A 20444-nucleotide genomic window follows, 5' to 3' on the forward strand; every position below is an offset into this window, starting at 1 on the left:
TCTATAGTCTTTGCTCATTACCTTCCCTCAGGCCTGGGCATACCAACTAGATAGTGATACAGTAGATAACGTGTTGGGCCAGGAGTCTAGAAGACTTGATTTTAAATCTGACCTTAGATGGTTCTTAGCTGTGTGACCTTGGACATCACTTGATCTCTCTTAGCCTCAGTTTTCTTACCTGTAAAATGGGGATGATAATAGCACCTACCTCACAGCATTGTTGTAAGGATCAAATGAGATACTATTTGTAAAAAGTGCTTATCAGAGTGCCTGACACAGTCAGGACTGTATAAATGCTTATCCCCTTCCCCTTTGCTTCCCCCCATGCCTGAAATAGATTACTTCTATACTTGTCATTGTCTGTTGAAGTCTTTCCCTTTTTCCAAAGCCCAGATGAGATGCCATGAAGCCTTTCTTCATTACCCCAGATGAAAGTTGTACATTCTCTTCAAATTTCTCATAATACTGCCTAGATCTCTCATTTGAACTTAATCTGACTTATCCTTGAATCATAGTTTGTATATGTATATGTATACTTGGCATTCTTACTAATCATTAAATTACAAGTTACATTAGAGCAGAACTTGCATTATATCTTTTATTATATACACAATGTCTTGTTTTGTGTAGGCGACTGTATATCCCACTTTTGTGAAATGTCATGTAAAATATATTTGGGGGAATAAATGTATAATGCTATTGATAACTTTTAACCACTGTCAGTTCCCAGACTGTCCAAGTTCATAGAGGCATCAGCATGGTATACTAGAAAGAATATTGGATTTGGAGTCAAAAGATCTGGTTTTAACTTTCAGTTATGATATTTACTATCAGTGAATTTAGGCAAATCACTTCACCTTCCCTGGCCTCAGCTTCTTCAGCTGTGAAATGAGGGGCATATTATGGAGGAATGTGTGATGATGTAGGTGATAAAGTAGATAGCTTCCTTAGTACCTCTTCTGACTTTGGGTATCTTTGATTCTACATTATAGACTTGTGAGAGAAATGTGTTGTAAACCACAGTAAATTGGAGGAACTGCCAAATGATTGTGGCCATGATGGTGAAGGACGTTAAGACCATGTTTTATGAGGATCATTTGAAGGAACTGGGAATATTTAACTTGAAGAAGAGACAAGTTAGTAGGTTATGTAATTGTCTTCAAATATTTAAAGAGCTGTCACTTGGGATAAGATTACAGACATAATGGATAAAAATTGCAAAGAGGAACATTTAAGCTTCATGTCAGGAAGGACTTCTTAACAATTATAGTTGTCCCAAAGTGGAATGGATGGCCTTGGGAGAGAGTGGATTCTGCTATCTCCAAGTGGTTCAGTAGGCATCTTTAAATGAAGGTTGGAGATGTTGTAGAAAAGTTTCTTGATCAGGTGTGGATTGGACTAGATGTTTTCTAAGTCCTTACCAAATGAAGTAGTATATGTAGAGATCTTTGCAAACTTTAAAGCTCTGTATAAATGCAATCTATTATTATTCCAACTCTTACATTTGGTGATTCTATGATAAAGCTAAGCTATTATCATTAGTAATGTGTAAGTTTGCATTCATCCTGTGTACATTTTCTAGTTCAGAAATGGAGTTCTAAACTGATCTCTGAAGGACAGGCTAGGAATCCAAGGTTTCCTGTATATAAACTATAAAGTAGATATGAAACACTTAGAAAAATTAAGAGCCGGCTTAATCAACAGGTTACACAGTAAATGAATAAATAGTCCTCTAAAAGTTTGTGGAAAACATCCATCTTCCCCCTACTGGTAATATTGAATTCCACCATCATATCTTTTTTACAAAGCATTTGCAGTTGTATCCAAGAACACAGAAATGACATTATTGTATGATGAGGAAGGTGATGATCACACTTACATTGATTCTTCCAGGGATCCAATGAGAATAAATCCTGATTAATAATGCTTGCTGGGGCAGCTAGGTGGCACAGTGAATAGAGTGCCAGGCCTGGAGTCAGGAAGACCTGAGTTCAAATGTGGTCTCAGACACTTACTAGCTGTGTGAACCTGGGCAAGTCACGTAACTCTATTTGCCTCAGTTTCCTCATATGTAAAATGAGCTGGAGAACGAAATGGCAAACCACTTTAATATCTTTGCCAAGAAAACCCCAAAAGGTGTCACAGAGAGTTGGACACAACTGAAAAATGACTAAACAACAAACAACAGTAATGCTTGACTAACTTTAGTGTTAATATGGTTCATTTTATTTCTAAATCATCAAGCCTTCATGAAACATTGTCTTTTAGCAGTTTGTAAATTCAGGTTTGTCAAAATAAAATTTTTCCAGAACCCAAAATGAATTTTTCTTCCTGAAGATAATCATAACTTTGACCTTTGCTTTAATAGAGATGACCAAATTTCTATTTTAGTTTGACAGTATGCCCCACAAACCAGTACAGGCTGTTTTGAAGATACAGTATCCCTACAGGTTATCAGTTGTAGTCGTTTCACTTTCTGAACTGAAATTAATGACCTTATTAATATATTTTCAATTTTCTAAGTGGCTTTTCCATATGTAGTTGGTAAAATCCTCTCAGATTTCACATATCACCTGACTTGCCCCTCACTAATGCATTTATCATGAGAGAGAATACAAGTTGCAAACCTCAGAGCTTCATGAAAATTTTTGTTGTTGTTGTTCAGTCATGATTGACTCTTTGTGACCCCGTTTGGGGTTTTCTTGGCAAAGATACTGGAGTGGCTTGCCATTTTCTTCTCCAGCTCATTTTACAGATGAGGCAACTGAGGCAAATAAGGTTAAATGACTTGCCCAGCATCACATAGCTAGTAAAGTGTCTGAGGCTGAATTTGAACTCAGATCTTCCTGACTCCAGGCCAGGTGTTCTCTCCACTGCACCACCTAGCTGCCCAAATGTTAGCTAAATGTTACCTATTCTCATGCAATGTTGTGTATTAAGGCTAATGATATAGGGTCTTATCCTGTGCTAGACTGGAAATTCCATGAGGGCAACACCATGGCTCAGCCAAACTTTGTGTCTCCTCCAACTTTTGTTGTATTGCTTTTGTGCTATATTTTGTGCTGTATTTGTGCTATATTTTACTATGTTTCATGTATTCACAGGGGGAAGATGGCAGTTATATCCATTATATGAATTTCTTGATTGGTGCTTAGACATGTTAAGTCAATTTAGTAGTTAACTTTTTTTTACCAAGAAAATGTTCCATGAAGGAACAAATGGGAGGACTAGATCATGACAAATATACAAGCAAAGCATTGTTTAAGTTTATAATAATTTGTACTCCATACCCAGACAAAGCTTTTCAAGAAAAACCTCCATTACTTTTATGTTTTGGTGTAAATGGAAAATAGACAATATTGTCACCAATCCAGCAGGCTTTTGCCATGGCAAAAAAAAAATTGTACATTTTCTCACCAGAAAACACAAGCTAAATACCTGGAAAGATGCACTTATATTATTGAAGGATTTTTTTTTTAAATTAAGATTTCTGCAGCAAGGAAAATCAATCTGCCTAGTGATTTAAATTTTTAGTACTTTTTCATAATTAAAAACATTATATGAATTGATTAGACAGGTATTTTTAGAAAAAAATTGACATTGAAATTGCTCAGTAAGATGTCATGAAGTTCTAATAAGATAAGAGCAAAAAGGACCATTTATTTTCAAAAAGAAAGTTTTACATGACATGTTACATATTCACTTCAGTCATTATTTTATGGAAGTGATGATAGCTGAGGAAAAGTGGAGAAGTTTTCATCAGAAAGGAGTTCTAGAACAATGGTGAACTGTTTTAGAAAAAGGAAGAAGAGTTAGCAAGCCTTACGTTTGGTGATCTCCAAGCGGTCTCTGTCCAATGGACTTTAACAACGCCTCTGGTCGGACTGCTACTTTTGGTGAAGTTTTGGGGCTAGAATCAGATTCTCCGCTCTCCTCATCTCCCATGGCTTTAATATAACTCCCACTCCTCATTCTCCTGCAGGGTATCTCCTCATCTTTACCGCCAGTGGGGTACCCTCCCCATTCATCTTGAGGCACCTGGGACATAGCACAAATACACAACACACATATATCTTGTTATATAGAGGGCCTTTTTTTTTTCTGGCTGCTTTTTTCTTCTAAGAATTTCTGCTATCTTTTGAAGACATAAGTCTGTGTGGTTATTTATGATTTAAAACTCAAGACATAAAGGAAGAGCTCATCTTAACATTATGCTCTTCTCATCCTAAAAGGAAGTTGAAAATAGAATAAAGTTGAAATGAGGGTTGTTTACCATATATTAAGTATAAACCAACTGATTACTCGAGTTTGGCACTTGTGCTGAGCTAATGGCTATATCCAGATGGAGGAGTGAATTATATACCCGGGGAGCAAAACTGTATATCTAGGGAGCAGAATCAAACTGTATATATCAATTTTCTAAGAAACACACTATTCCTTGACTCTTTAAAGGAAAGGAGAACCAGAACTGCTTGAGAGCAAGAACTGTTTTTTGTATTTTGCCTTTCTGTATCCCTCCTACCTACCTACTGCCATACCTGGAACATAGTAGGTACTTAACAAAATACAAATGCTTGTTGGTTGACTGACTTTTGCTTGCTCTTTTATGTAGAGGTGAACTGTACATAAATTAGTATTTTTTCTTGTATAATATGTTATCAACTAAGATTCCATCTCTGCCTCATTAAATGTTTGTTGACATTCCTCAACTTTGAGTGTTAACTTAAAAATGGCAGTAAAGTATATTAATACCTTGCCATTTGTTATGACAATGAAAAATTCCACATTTCCTATGTTAAAACAAGCAAGCTAAAAAATGGGAACAGGCTTAACAACAGGATCGTTGTGTTTATTTGCTTGTTTTTCCTGTAGCCAAATCTTTTTTTCTATACTGTGCCTGCAGCTCTGGTTATATATTTCATCTTGAACAAGCATCTGGCAGGCCTTGGTAAAGTTGACTATATGGTCAAATCCACATTTTTGAAAGCCAAAAACATCAAGCAAAAGGTGACACTTTAGTTTGGGAAACACAGCATAACATTTGCTGGATTTTTTACATGTCAGTTCCAAGTATCATGTAATGAAAACATCTTGTGCTGTGAATATAGAAAAAAATCAAAAATTGAAAAAAAAGAAAAGAAAAATTTGGCATCTCTGGGAATAGCCATTCCAAATTTCCTATTTCAGAACTCCATATTTTAAGTGTTTTCAGCGAATACATCTCACCTATCATATATATTTCTCAACTTTGAATGTTAACCTGAATGTGACAATAAAGTATCCTTAGTCCTCTTATTTTTTTCTCCCTATAGACTCACATTTAGCAATCTCAACTCCCATGAGTTCAATTATCAGACATCTGATTCTTAGATGCTTATTTAACTCTAGTCTCTCAATTGTACTCCATTCCCTACATTATTACTTGCCTGTTGGACATTTCAAACTAAATATCCCCAAAGAATCTGTTTAAATATTTCCATATAGAATTCTTCTTTCCACAAATCTACCTTTCTTCTGAACTTTCATGTTACTGTTGAGGGAACTACTTTCTTTTCAATTACCCATCTACACAATCTTGGTGTAATCCTCAACTCCTTTCTCTCAGTCACCACAAGTATCCAGTCAGTTGACAAATCTTGTTTTTTTCTCTATAACAACTTTCAAGTATGTTTACTTCCCTCTATTCACACATCTGCAACTCTAGTTCAGGCCCTCATCATCTTTCTCCTGAACTATTGCACTAGCCTTCTACTTTAAATCCTTCCCTCTTCCCATCCATCTTCCACACAGCTGTCAAAACAATTCCTTAAGCACAGATTTAACCAAATAATGGTCCTCCCCACTGAATAAACTTCAAAGCCTTTCTAGTACCTCTAAGATTAAATATAGACTCCTCTGCATTGCCATATAAAGCTCACCACCTGTCCTGTTCCCATCTTTTCAATCTTTATTCTTCCCCAGACTATACTCCTGATTCTTCCTGTCTTTTCTTACAATACCTCACAAACCTCTTCTCTATGGAAGCTCACTTTGCCCCTGGACTTCATACATTCAGGTCCTGGTGGCCTACCTTTGTGATTGGCTGCTTCCTTCTAGAACCTCCATTTTAAGGGGGAGGCCCCAAGTCAGATTTATCTTCATACCTCTTCAGACTGCATTCCTGACTTTCTCAGACTCTAGATTTTGTCTACAATGCCTTATGCCAAGTGCCTTCATTTCTCCCCCTTCTTCCTTTCAGCTCCCTTTTATGTGTTTTCTTGACCATTAGAATGTTACTTGAAACCTGGAGTTTTCATTCTGCTTGTATTTATATTCCTTGTACTTATCCTTGTCTGTCCTCCGTGATGTCCCCTCTGAACTCCTACTCTTAGAATGCCTGGCTTCCTTTAAGACTCCACTCAACCTCTATCTCCTGTAGAACTTGCCTAGTCCTCCAGCTACTGGTACCTTCCTCTATAAGGATACCTTCCATCTACTCTGTATTTGTCTCATATTTATTGATTAATTTCTGTTTTTTCCTGCATTAGAATGTAAACTCCTTGAGGACAGGGACTGTTTTTTCTTCCTTTCTATATCTCTGATAGTTAGTATAGTACATGATATATAGTAAATGCTTAATGGATGCTTATTGATTGATTAAAATGGGATAATATAGGTAAAATGCTTTGCATATCTTAAAAGCACTATATAAATATGAGTCATTATTATTATTATGTACAAGTGCTGGAAATATCTGTGATTTTCTTATTCTGAGATACTTCTCCTATCCAGATAGATCTGTAAACCTTCTGTGATTTAGTAAATAAGGTCTCAGGAGTGTTCTGAGGCAAAAGTTAAATGATTGCCTAGTGTCACACAGGGAATAAGTGTCAGAGGTGGGAAATAATTAAAGGTCTTCATTATTCCAAGCCCAGCACTCCCTTCAGTAAGCCAGGTTGACTTTTCATATTGTCAGCTGAAAAAAAGATGCTACTAACACTCCATTCTAATCTTTCTATTCTATGTCATAGTTAGTCAAGTATTTTATTAAACTGAGACCTAAAATCATGAGACATGTTAGAAACTTTCTGTTAAAAACCTTTTCTTTTATTTTCTAAAAAGCACATGACTGCAACATTAATATGAGGTATAATTCATTGCCTTCAGTATAAAAAGAAAGAACAGAGAAAGTAAAGAGGAAAAGAAACATTTTTTTAAAGGTAGATGATACAGTAGAAAGAACACCTGGAGTCAGAAGACTTGGATTCTGAATCTCAGCTTTCTTAACTGTAAAATGAGAGGGTCAGGCTACATGGCCTCTGAGGTCCCTTCTAGCTCCACATCTATGACCCTTTGGCAGGACCTTTATTGCTGGCTTTATTTACGTGCACTGTCCTTGAAGTCTAGTGAGTAAGGAGTTAACTGGGTGACCTTAGTCAGTTTACTCAGTTTCCTCATTTGCAAAATAAGCATAAGCATTAATAGTATTGGTCCCACTTACACGTCTTAGACAAATCACTTACCGCCTCTGAGTCTCATCTGCCTCATTTGTGTAATAAGATAATATAGCATTATTCTATTCTATTCACATTAACATTATTGTAGCTAATGTAACATTGTTATGCTAACCAATGCTGTAATGTATCAAATTCATAGGGTTGTGCTGATCAAATGCTATAATATATCTAAAAGTCAAATGTAAACCAGAAAGTAACATATACTCATTACAACCTCACAGTGTTTCTGTGAAGACCAACATTTTAGAAGATATGTTGATGATATGGATAGTGTCTAGAGGAGGGTGACAATGATGGTAAAGGACTTGGAGTTCCTGCCATATAAGCACTGGGAGCAAGTACTTAAGCCCAGAAGGGAGAGCCTGGTGAGGGGATGGGAAGATTGTAGCTGTGTTCAAATGTTTGAAGGGCTATAATGGAGAAGAGGGATTTGCTCTGCTTGACCCCGGAAAGCAGAACTAAGAGCCTTGGGTGAAAGTCACAATCAATCACTCAAGTATTTATGGAGCGCTTACTTTGTGCTGGGCACTGTTAGGTACTAGGGATAAAAAGAGACACATCTATGAAAGCAAAACCTTTCCAACAATTGGAGCCATCCTCAGGTAAAAAGGGCTCCTTTGGGAAGTGGTGGCTTCCCATTCATTGGAGATTTTCACATAAAGATAGAATGAGAGGGATTTTTTTGGGGGGAGGGTGTATTTGGACTAAATGGCTGCTATGGCCTTTTACAAAAGAAAGTCTGTGAACTTATAAAAATCGTTTTGTAAATCATAAAACAATATAGATAAGAAGTCTTTCCTGATCCTCCTTAAAGGAAAGTGCCTTTTGATTGATGATTATCTCAGTTTTTCCCCACTATCTGTATCTTTTGTTGTTGACCTTATTGTCTGTGAGTTTTTTGAGAGCAGGGACTATTTTGTGCCTTTCTTTGTATCCCTAGCATTTAGCAGGGTCCCTGGGACAGAGTAGGCACTTGAAATGCTTGTTGTCTGTATGACTAGTATTATTATTTAAAATAGAGGATAACATATTGAAAGTCCCTTGTAAACCATAAAGCAGTCTATTCAGGTCAGCTACTATTATCATGTTATAGGGATATTAGAAGGAGATTGGTGAGATTCATGTATATAAAAGCATTCTGAACACTATAGGGCACTCTACAAATATAAAGTGATATTATTATTGGCTTTCTTCTAAAATGATGGTATCTAAAATTCATTTTAACTCTAACATTTTATGTTTAATGTAATAACAATGATCACAGGAGGAAGAGATAATAAAAAAAAGAATAATTAGAACTATATCAGAAAGAAAACCCATTAATATAAAAGGTTATAGTGGATGAATGAGAAATATAATCCCATAATAAAAACATATAGTCTCTTTACTTAACCCCTCCCTCCCCCCAAAAAACCCCTCCAAACCCAAACCAAACCTCCCATAGGATCATATATATAAATTGTACTGTAGTTTGTTTGTCAGAGACAATGTCAACAGAGAGCTGATCTCTGACACATACAGGCTGTACAGCTAAGGATATATCATTTAAATTCTTAGTGCCCCCCAGGCAACATTCTAAGACTAACACTTGCAGATTAGGTTTTGATGTGTCTTGGTAGGTAGTACCTCACTGGAAGGTCTCTATACTGATGAAATCACAGGTCCAGTAAAACCATTTCATATATACATATACATATACATACATACATACATACATACATACATACATACATATATACATATATACATATATACATATACATATACATATACATATATATATATATATATACACACACACATACATGTGTATATATATTTGTCTTCAAGAAATGGTTAAATAATATTCAGCACTAATATGAACCTTACCAGCATTTCATTCTGGTCTCCACAATTGGAAAAGAATATGAAGAATTTGGAAAGGACATGTGAGTCATAAATCCACTAGAAAAGGAGATGAATCCAACAAGTGTGTATTGTTGAAAAATTAAAGGGGTCACATCCCAAGGAGCATTAAAAATAAGGAGTATCCTAATGATAGTCTTCAAATATGTGAATGCTCATTAAAAAGAGGATGGCTTACTTGACTGAACTCAGTTTCCCTTTCTACCAGTTTCCTGGTAATAAGGCATAACAGATATTCTGGGTAACACTGGAAGGAGTGACAGTAAACAAAAGGTCTGATTCTTAGTTTATGAGATCTTGTTTCTGGAAAGGTTTGGACTCTCTGACTTTAAAAGTCCTATCAAACTCAGAGGTTCTTTGAATTCTGAGACTGGATGGGTAGATCTAAAGGATCTCTTGGGGACTTACTCATTTTAGCAAACTGTGTGTAAAGTACTGTGCTAGGTACTCTGAAAGAGACAACAGTTAGATAACTAACATAATCCTTCTCTTACTTTAAGCTCATAGTCTTCCCAAGGGGATAAAATGCAAACACAAATAGCTACAATGTTAATGTAACTGAGTTATATAATTAGAATTATTAAAGAGATACAAAGTAAACTTCTTTGTGAGTCAACATCTTTGTGAGTTAATAAAGGTCATCACTAATAGGAGAAGTTTCATGGAAGAAACCGTGTTCGAGTTGGATTTTAAAGAATGTGTAGGAACTAACTCAATATGGGATTTAGAGATAAAATGTTCGCAAGGGATACGAATTTTAGTTTGTTTTTATATCTCTATGTACATTGTAACCTAGCACATAGTAGGTCCTTATTAAATACTTGTTGATTGTTTAATTGATTGAGATGGAAGGAACCTTAAGACCTGTAGATCTCATTTTGCAGAGGAAATAAATGAGGCCTAGAGAAGTGACTTGCTCAAAGTCACAACAGGTCTGAGATTTGAACTCAGCTCCTCTAACTTTAAATCCATTCCTTGTAATGCCTTATCCAAGTGAAGAAGTGAGAGAGGAAATTCCTGACATTGAATTGTAGTTGTTCAGTTGTGCCCAACTCTTCTTTGTGACCCCATGGACCATACTGTTCATGGGATTTTCTTGGCAAAGATACTGGTGTGGATTTCCATTTCCTTCTCCAGTGGATTAAGGCAAACAGACTTGCCCCAGGATCACACAGCTAGCAAGTATATGAGGCTGGATTTAGGTCTTCCTGACTCAAGGCTCAGCTCTCTATCCATTGAGTCATCTAGCTGCCTCCTTATAGACATATTGAATATCTTATTATGATATTTAGGACTTACAAAGTACTTCATAAACATTATTTTATTTTATTTCCACAACAACCCTTAGGGGTAGGTGCTATTATTATCCCCATTTTTCAGATGAGGAAACTAAGGCATATAGAGGTTAAATAACTTTAACTGGATTTTAATTTGGGTCTTCCTGACTCCAGGCTCAGCACTAAATCCACTGGGCTACCTACCTGCCACATAGATCTCTATATAGCTTGTCTTTTCCATTAGAATTTGAGGTAGGCTGTGCAAGTCACTTAACTTCTGTTTGCCTTAGTTTCCTCATCTGTGAAAAAAGAATCTTTGTGAACCTTGAAGTTCTATATATTATGAATTATTATTATAATATTCTTGGGATTACCTCAGGAAACATCTCTTTCTCTGTAATGATACGGTATTACTGACAATGTCACAGATTGTGCCAGAGTATCAAAATCAAAATTCCAAAACAGGTAAGTGACTTTACAACTTACAAATAAGCAAATAAATAAAGCATTTTACAATCGTTACCAGACCCTGAAATCCCCATCTGCAGACTTTTGCAGCTGCTAATTGTGAATAATTACCCTAATTATCTACATGCATATAGTGATGAGTGCTGATATTCGTAATTTCTAAAAAGCCTCTTTTTTCCCCCCCTGAGGTGGATGTTAGCCCAGGTTTTGGTATGTAAGGAAGTTATAGATTCATAACACTTAGATCTGGAAGGAGATGTTGGGCATGATCTATTCCAACTCCCATGTTATATAAGTGAGGAAACTGAGATGCAAAGAAAAGTGACTTGCCCAAAGTCACACAGATACTAAGGAATAGATATAGCTTTCAATTTAAAGTCTTCTAACTATAATTTCCCAGAGAGGAAAGGCTCTATTGAGCGCTAAAAGCTACATTCCCCTCAGGGAACCTACTTCAAACCAAAAAACTCCAAAATAATAAAACAAACCACAATCCTTCTAAACTGAGAGAAGAAAAATAAACCAGGAATGAGATTTTTTTTTAAATCAACACTCTTTTCTTCCCAAAGCTTATCTGAGAACAATGTGTTATTTCTATTAAATATTTGAGGTCAAGCCCCTGTAGACAGATGTCTTAGGGATTACTTGTCTGAGAGTTTTGCCCAGCACCAAGTACACAGTGGCGAAATAGTTAATCTAGGAGAGAAGTTCTCAACTTTTTTGGAGTCTGGATCCCTTTATGCTCTTAAAAATTATTGAAGACATCAAAGAGCTTTTGTTTGATGTGATTTATGTCTATAGATATGTGTTAGAAATTAAAATGGATACATTTAAGTCTGTTCATTAATTTATTAAGCCATTTAAAATAACAAGAATATACTTATTACATATAAACATGAATAATATATTTTATGAAAAATAACTACATTTTCCAAGATTAAAAAATTACTGAAAAGAGTGATATTGTTTTGCATATTTTTTACAAATCTCTATGTCTAGTTTAATAGAAGATAAGTGGATTCTCATATCTGCTTCTACATTCAATCTGTTGGGATAAATTGGTTGATGTATATGAAGAAAATCTGGCCTTGCATAGATATATAGTTGGAAATGGAGTAGTATTTAATAAGCAGATAACATCTTGTTATTATTACAAAAAGTATTCTGACCTCAAAGAGCCCCTGAAAAGGGTCTCGAGGACCCTCAGAGGTATGTGTATCACACTCTGGAAATCTCTTGTCTAGAGTTTGGACTTTTTTTCTGGGAGATGTCTAGTGACCAATAATCTATATCAAGAAAATCTTTTAAAGACCCCACAGGTAGTTGTCAACAATTTTGGGTGATATAAAAGAGTCAACATACTTCCTTCCCTTCATTGCTGAGGTGGGGGACTATTGGTATGGAATATTGCATATATTGTTAAATACAGTAGATATGTTGACTGGTTTTGCTGTAGAGTGTTTTTCTCATCGATAAATCTTTTTTTTTTTAACAAGAGAAAGCTTAGTGGGTTGTAAAGTTAAAGTGGATATACTTAGAAATGAATATGTTGTCAAAACAAAAGTGTCAACAACAACAAAAAAGAAATAAAGCATACCAAAAAAAATATCAAGCTTACCAAAGGGCTAGAAAAGACTCTGGGAGTATTTGAAGGGAATATCTAATTCATTATTTTTTACATAATGACTTACTAGCTTTTTACCATGATTCTTCAGATAGAAAATGAAGAAATTGTGATTTAACGGGAAGAGTACTAGATCCAGAGGACCTAGATTTGAATCCTGCCTCTGACACTTATGACTTAGGGGATCTTGGGTAAGTAATGTCTCATCTCTGGGCCTCAATTTCTACATGTATGACTCAGATCAACAAGCATTTATTAAGTAGCTACTATAGATGTGAAATACTGTATTAGGTGTCATATATCTGAAGACCAAAATGAAATGTCTCTTCTCTAAAGGATTTTGTATTTGACTGGCATGTAAAGCAAAGAAGTTGGAATAGATGCTCTCTAAGGCTTCCATTTTTATGATTTTAGTAATAATACTCCCATACACATTCCCCACTCCTCTCTCTTCCTCTATTCCTTCATTTATAATCCCCTCCCCCTCTTTGCCAAAGACCTCTTGCTCTCTCCAGTGTTTTGCCAACAAAACTGTTTGAACTCCTCCAAAATGAGTTGTATGAAGTTCAAAGGTGCTCATTTCAATTCAATTTAATTCAAATCATTCAGCATTCGTTAAGCATGAGATTATGTGCCAGGTACTATATTAGGCCAAGAATACAAATACAAAAAAAAAAATGAAGCATTCCTGTCATAAACGAGCTTACATTGTCCTGGGAGGAAACAATATGTACACAGATAAGTCTATATGAAATAGGTACAAAGTGAATAAAAAATAACTTTGGTAGAGGGAGAAAAGTACTAACAATTGGGAGAAATAGGAAAGGCTTTTGGTAGGAGATTGAACTTGAGGTTAGCCTTGGAAACTAGGGGTTTGAAGAGTGAAAAGGAAGAAGGAAGACATTCTAGACATGATGGGTAGCCTGTACAGAGGCATAGATAGGAGAGATAGAATGCCACATGTGAGGAACAAGGAGGTGAGTTTGGCTGGAACATAAATGATGTGAGGTGGAGCAGTATAATTAGCTTGGAAAGACAGAGGTGGAGCCAGACTGTGAGAGGTTTTAAATGACAAATGGGAGAGGCTGTATTTATTCCTAGAAGCAGTAGGGAGCCACTGAAGCTTCTGGTGCATGGAAGTGAGATGGCCAGAACTGTTTTAAGAATATTAATTTGACAGCTGTGTGGAGGATGAACTGGAGGTGGGAGAGGCAAGTTATAGGGATACTCATTAGGAGGATATTGAAGTATGTCCCTCCCAGGGAAATTTTAATTTAAATAATGTTTTTGTTTGACTTAAGCCTAAGAAGTTTAGCTAATGATGGAACCTCAAGATCCTATAATCTTGGTGGTGGGTGGGAAGTTAGAGGATTCTCTCCCCTCTCCCTCTCTTCCTTCCTTCCTTCCTTCCTTCCTTCCTTCCTTCCTTCCTTCCTTCCTTCCTTCCTTCCTTCCTTCCTTCCTTCCTTCCTTCCTTCCTTCCTTCCTTCCTTCCTTCCTTCCTCCCTCCCTCCCTCCCTCCCTTCCTTCCTTCCTTCCTTCCTTCCTTCCTTCCTTCCTTCCTTCCTTCCTTCCTTCCTTCCTTCCTTCCTTCCTTCCTTCCTTCCTTCCTTCCTTCCTTCCTCAATAACACTGCAAAGATGACTCCTGTATTTTCAAGGCCTGCTTTGCTTCCATATTAACCTTTAGTACTTCTCTATTTAAATAGGAAGCTCTAATTGATCTGCAACAAATGGACCTACCCTAAAGCACATAATCTTTGGTCTGTACATATTTCAGTGTTTTGAATTTCCAGTGATCACTAATTTAATCAGTGTGGGCAATTCCCTTCACCACTAATGCAGGTCACAAACCCTCTATTATGCTTGAGTAGCTGTGAGGTTTTTTTTGTCTATAGAAACAAAAACAAAACAAATGACACCCTCCCCCCCCACCATATTCAGTCTTCTGGTAATGAGTCTCACTGAATTTGTCTAGGCTGTTTCTTGGCCAAGAGGCACACATACCATTGGTAGCTGAACATAAAGGATTTCAAACATGGTAGAATCTGCCAGAGCTTGTGTGCTGCTGGCCTAGAATCTGAGAACTGAAGGTCTCACCTTGACACCACAATGAGCCATTAAAGAGTTTGAGAGGAGGTTAGCCTGCATAGAATATTAATATTTAGTCTTGTCTATTTATTTTCTCCTAAGTGGTCTCCCTGCCTCTGAGGCAACCTATATTCTAGTTCAGAAATTCATTGTCTTTCCTGTGGTCCACTTTAATTGTTTAACTGGTCTCTTTAACTCTAATCTCTTTGCCCTCATTTGAAGGGCTATCCCTCAAAAGATGGAGTAGATTTGTTCTGTTTGGTGCTGGAGGATAAGAACTAAGAACAGTGTGTGAAAGTAACAAAAAATCAAATAGAAGTTTGTTACAGGGAAAATCTTCCTAACAATTGGAGTTACCCCAAAATGGAATTGTTTGATTCAGAAGGCATTCAGAAGGTCTTCCAAGGCTTGGCTACTTGCTGGATGAGTTTTAGGAGGGATTATTATTCAGTTTGGGATTGGATTAGATATTGCTGGGGTCCCTTCCAATTCTCAGATTCTAAGTGAGTTGTTAATCTAAATCATCACCTCCAGAATAGTCTACCTGCTCCGTACATAAACCTGCCTTGCTTGAAACTCTTCAGTGGCTCCCCATTACCGAAAAAAATCTGAGCTCAATTATTTAGTTATCAGTTTAAAGAACTGGACACAAGGCTGAATGTAGTCAGTGGACCTGGGGTCCAGTACTAGCTTTATTACCACTTACTATCTTATTGATCTCAGAAAACCTTCACCTCTCTGGACTTTGGTTCAGTGAAATAAGAGGGTAAGATAAAATGATTTCTCTTGACCTCTCTTTAAATACCATGATACTATGGCTTTTCGAGCCTTATTTCCTTTGACTTTTCTAGGTTTCATGCTATTCTAAGTAACCTTTGCGCTCTTTTCCCTCTGCCTTAGCTCACGGTCTCCTTTCTTTCCCTCACCTTCACCTGCCTAAATTCCTTCCAGCCCTCGAAGGTGCCTCTCAAATGCTGCATCCTTTTGAAGCCTTTTTTGTTCCCCAGAAAGGATCTTTCTTTCCTAAGAATTCCCAAAACACTTTGCACCTGTTTCGTTATATTTTCGCCCACAGTGCTATTATAAGTATTTGTATACGTGTCTCTTCTCAGTCCTACTAGGAGCAGGAGGCAGACTCTGCTTCTCCTCCTTCTTTGTAGTCACACAGAACTTAGCTCAGTAGCTTGTACATAGTGGTTATTCAGTTAATATTTGCTGAATTCAAAATATCTTACACTCATTCAGTGTTTATATTTTGTTGGTTAATTTGATTCAATTCAATTCAACAAACATTAATTAAATAATTACGATGTGCAATATGTTATGCTTTGACCTGGTATATAAAGATAATTTTTTAAAGAAAAGATAATTTTTAAATTCAATGACCTGGCAGTCTGACGTAGGCATAGAGTGAGGAGGATTATAACATTTGTGTTCAGCTAAGTATAAATTGAGGTAACAGGGCAAATTTGATGGACTGGGGATGGAGGAGAGGAACCTTAATGGTGAGGGGGCAGGGGGAATGGTAGGCTTCAAGGAGGAAGTGGCATCTGAGAAGAGCCTTGAATGAAGGGAAGAATAGCTACAGAAGACCTAGAAAACAAAGTTCTCAGACCCAAAGTCATTGACTCTATCAAATGGTTCAGCATCAGAAATGGATGTGATTTTATCAGAAGAAATGACATCAAAGAAACACATATTACCACCTTCTTTGCACTTCACTTTAAGGACCATAAGACCTTTCCATCTGAGTTGTAGCTGAAAACTCTTTTATATGTTGTCCGTCTATTAGAATATCAGCTCTTTAGAAAAAGAGACTATTTTGCTTTTCTGTTGGAATCCCCAGAACTCAGGATGATGCTTTGAATATAGTAAGTCATCATAAACATTTTTTTATTCCTTCATAAAACAGGCAGAGGTGAGAGTGGATTTAAAAGAATAGTTAGAAATGCAATTTGGGTAAAACATACAGGGTATGGGAAATAAGGCCAGAAGTGATAGATGAAGCCAAGTTGTGCACGGCTTTTAAAGCCATACTAAACAGGAATTGTTTCCTTTGTGACTCAGTCATTACTTGGCTACCACTTAAATAAATGCTTTTGCCTTGATCTAGTGAAAATGAGAGGCAGTATGATACAGTGGAAAGAGTACTGAATATATTTTATATGTACCTAGTTATATGTGTATTGTTTTCCCCTGTAAAATGTGATTTCCTTGAGAGTAGGAACTGTTTTTGCCTTTCTTTGTCAACATCCAGAAAGTTTTATTGCGTTAAGGTAAATGGAAGGCAATGTTGGTGATGAGAAGGTCATGAGATGCACAAGTCTTTGGTAGTAAGTGACCACTGCTATTGCTATTTCTGACTCCATTCCTTCTAAGGTCTCCCTGCCATGTCTGATAGTCTGTGCCTACTCTGGTGTTAGAGTTGCCCAGAATTACAAGCTTGTCCTCTTTCATCACATTGATGATGAGGGTCTCCAGGTCTTCATAAAATTTTTCTTTGACCTAGTGCTTAACACTGTGTCTAGTACATAGTAGGTACTTAATAAATGCTTGTTGCCTATCAACACAGAGCTCCTGTTCTAAAATAAGTATCCATAAATATCTTCCAAAGCATGTAAGCATACTCTTGTAGCATAGTGAACTGTTATTATTAGTTAATCATTTTTCTCCTTCTTTAAACTTTTCTTGGCAGAGCTTCAAGAGATGCCAGTACTCTGCATGGTGCTAGTATTGCTATTGCTTTCTTATTCTGTCCCTTCCCATAGAAAAAGGATATTTTTCTAGGAACTTTTATGGAACCCTAGAACCCTAAAGGACATAATAATAGCTGATGTTTCTCTAGCATTCTGTTGATATCAAGGACTTTATACATACCTTTATTGAGAGGCAGCTGAAGTGCAATGGAAAAAAGACTGGAATTATGGTCAGGAGTGACCTGGTTGTGAATTCTGTCTCTAATATTTACTAGTTACGTGACCATGGACAAGCCATTTAATTTCTCTGAATCTCAGTTTCCTCATATATGTGATACAGATCATAATAGCAAGTACCTCATGGTGTTGTTGTAACAAACTGAGGTAATGGATGGTAATTGCAAATCCTTAGGTGGCATTTAAAGACCAACTAGTGTCTTATTTGATTGAAACTACTCCCCATACAGGAATCCCTTTTACACTAACTCATCCCCTGATTGAACACTACTAGTACAGGGAGCTCCCTCCTTTGGGGGAGGGTACTTTCTATTCTTAGAAAGGTTTAACTAATCTAAAATCAACTTGTAGCGTTTACCCAACCATCTATATTCTCTCTCCTAGAGCCACACAGAATTAATGCTCTTTCCATATAACAATATTTGAAGACAACTATTGTGATTCTTCCAAGTCTTTGCTTCTCCAGGTTAATTTTCCCAAGACCTCTCAACTATTTCTAATATAAGGCTCCAAGGCTTCTCATCATATAAGTTATTATTCTCCTTTTTGTACTTTCTTATTTGTTAACAATGTCTCTCTTAAAGGAAGGTGCCCAGAACTGGCCACAGGATTCCAATAGTATATGCTTAACACAAAGTACGTGGGGACTACGTACACCTTTGATCTGGACACTATATTTCTTTTATTGAGGCATAAATGTCACTTCCTTTTAGTAGCCACATCACAGCAATGACATACTGAGCTTGTGGTCATTTAAAACCCTTAAGATTTTTTAATAGACACTGCTGTGAAACTTCAAGGCAGTATTTCCCTCATTCTTTGTTTCTGTAATAGAATGCAAGCTTCTGAGTTCAGGGACTATTTAGTTTTTTGATTTATATCCTCAGTGCTTAGCACATGACTGGGCATTTAGTAGGTGCTTACTGAATGCTTGCTAAATGAAGAAATGAAGGAATTTGAAAATGATTGTTTAAAAATTTAATTCAGGAACTAATTTTTTATCCCTTTTGAAAAGTTAATATCTTCAAATCTGCTTCCTTGACATCCTGGAAGAAGCCCTGAAAGGACAATTTGGCTAGACTTATAGGAGTTCTATCTGAATTTAGACAAAAAGGAGATTTGACTATACTTTTTGAATTATTGTCCTCATTTTGCTTCTTTCAGAATAGGGCCTACTTATAACCACAGAATCACACAATAACATAGATACTAAAGGTGGAGAGGACCTCACAAGATTCAATGAAAATGATATTTTTTTAAAAAGCAGTCTAAAAGTTAGTTTCCTGCCTTAAGGAACACAAAGGATTGTTATCTCTACTTTACATATGAAGCAGTTGAAGCTGGCAAAAGTGAATTGACCAGTGGCAGCCAGGGATACTATAATCACACATTCATTGATTTTAGAATTGAAAGTGACTTTAAAGATTTCTTAGGTTAATCTCCTGACTTTGTATATTGTAGCACTGAGGCCCAGACAGGCAAAGCGTCACAAGTCCAAGGTAAAAAAAACAAAACCAAAAATAAACAAACAAACAAAAAAACTGGTTAATGGCAAAACTGGCAGTAGGATCCAAGTGTTTTACCTCGCAGTGCAGCACTGCATCTATTCCGCCATGTGTCCTTTGCATCTGTTAGAGTAGACAGGCAAAAGGTATACTGCAGCCAACAGAATGATTACATTTAATTTGAGGACTTAGAAAAAAGAACCTCAGAGTAGAGACAGAATCTGTTGGTTTTATACCAAGTGTAATGCGAGCTTTAAGACACTGTAGATAAGAAGATCTTTTTAAAAAATAGAAATTTGGTTATTAAAATGTATCCTTTATACATTTGTATAAATATAGTACCATTGGGCACCTGATAGAAAAGCTAAAAGGAATTCTTAAGTAGGCTTGAACAATTCTGGTTTTTAAAATGAGAAACTCTACTTATCAAATTTAAGCTCTGTCAAATATTTCTCTCCAAAAGCAGTTTTGGACTAGCAATTCATTTTTATCAGTGCCATAATATATATTTTTTACTCTGCTTCAAAGATGTTTCAGTGTTTGTGTGTGTGTGTGTGTGTGTGTGTGTGTGTGTGTGTGTTTTGCATGACTATTTGGGTTGATGCATGTTCCCAATACTATGTGGGAACTAGAGGGCTAACAGATATATGTTGTCAAGTGGTTTGCAAGGTAAGAGGTAGGCACATATATTTTCATATATTTCCATGAAGAGTTTTATTCTAGGACCTAAATAAAATCCTTTTTAAACCAAGAAATTGGTTTCATATTCTGATTTTTATATAACAAAAAGAGTAATATATTTTTCCCATTCAAAAGATTGTAGAACTTGAAATTCTTTAAGATGAAACACTTCCAATTCCTGCTCTGCATCATTAGAATTGTTCAAAAGTAGTATGTACTGCCCATTAGAAGTCAATAAGTTCTCCTCAACTGGGGGGCTCCAAGCTGAGGCTGAATGACTCCATATTCTATAGAGGAGATTTCTTTTCAGATACAAGTTAGATCTAGTGTCTCTTCCAACTCTTGAGATTCCAAAATTCAAACTCCATTAGTCCTTAAAACAAGAAGATCCCTTCCATTAAAGATGCCAGGAAAAATACAGGTTAAGCCAAGGTCACTGAAATTTCCTCCATATGCATGAATTCA

General features: G+C 36.4%; 1 protein-coding gene across 2 annotated transcripts in view; it reads right to left on the reverse strand.

Annotated features, from left to right (window-relative positions):
* Positions 1-20444, reverse strand: part of DLGAP2 (DLG associated protein 2) — a 1185476-nt gene that overhangs the window by 150273 nt on the left and 1014759 nt on the right. For both annotated transcript variants that reach the window (XM_020973015.2, XM_020973016.2), the window contains exon 6: positions 3827-4038. In XM_020973015.2, the coding sequence (XP_020828674.1) occupies positions 3827-4038 (212 nt within the window). The remainder of the gene's footprint in view (positions 1-3826; positions 4039-20444) is intronic.

Source organism: Phascolarctos cinereus, unplaced genomic scaffold, assembly GCF_003287225.1.
Source record: "Phascolarctos cinereus isolate Bilbo 61053 unplaced genomic scaffold, phaCin_HiC Scaffold_2;HRSCAF=192, whole genome shotgun sequence".
NCBI lineage: Eukaryota > Metazoa > Chordata > Mammalia > Diprotodontia > Phascolarctidae > Phascolarctos > Phascolarctos cinereus.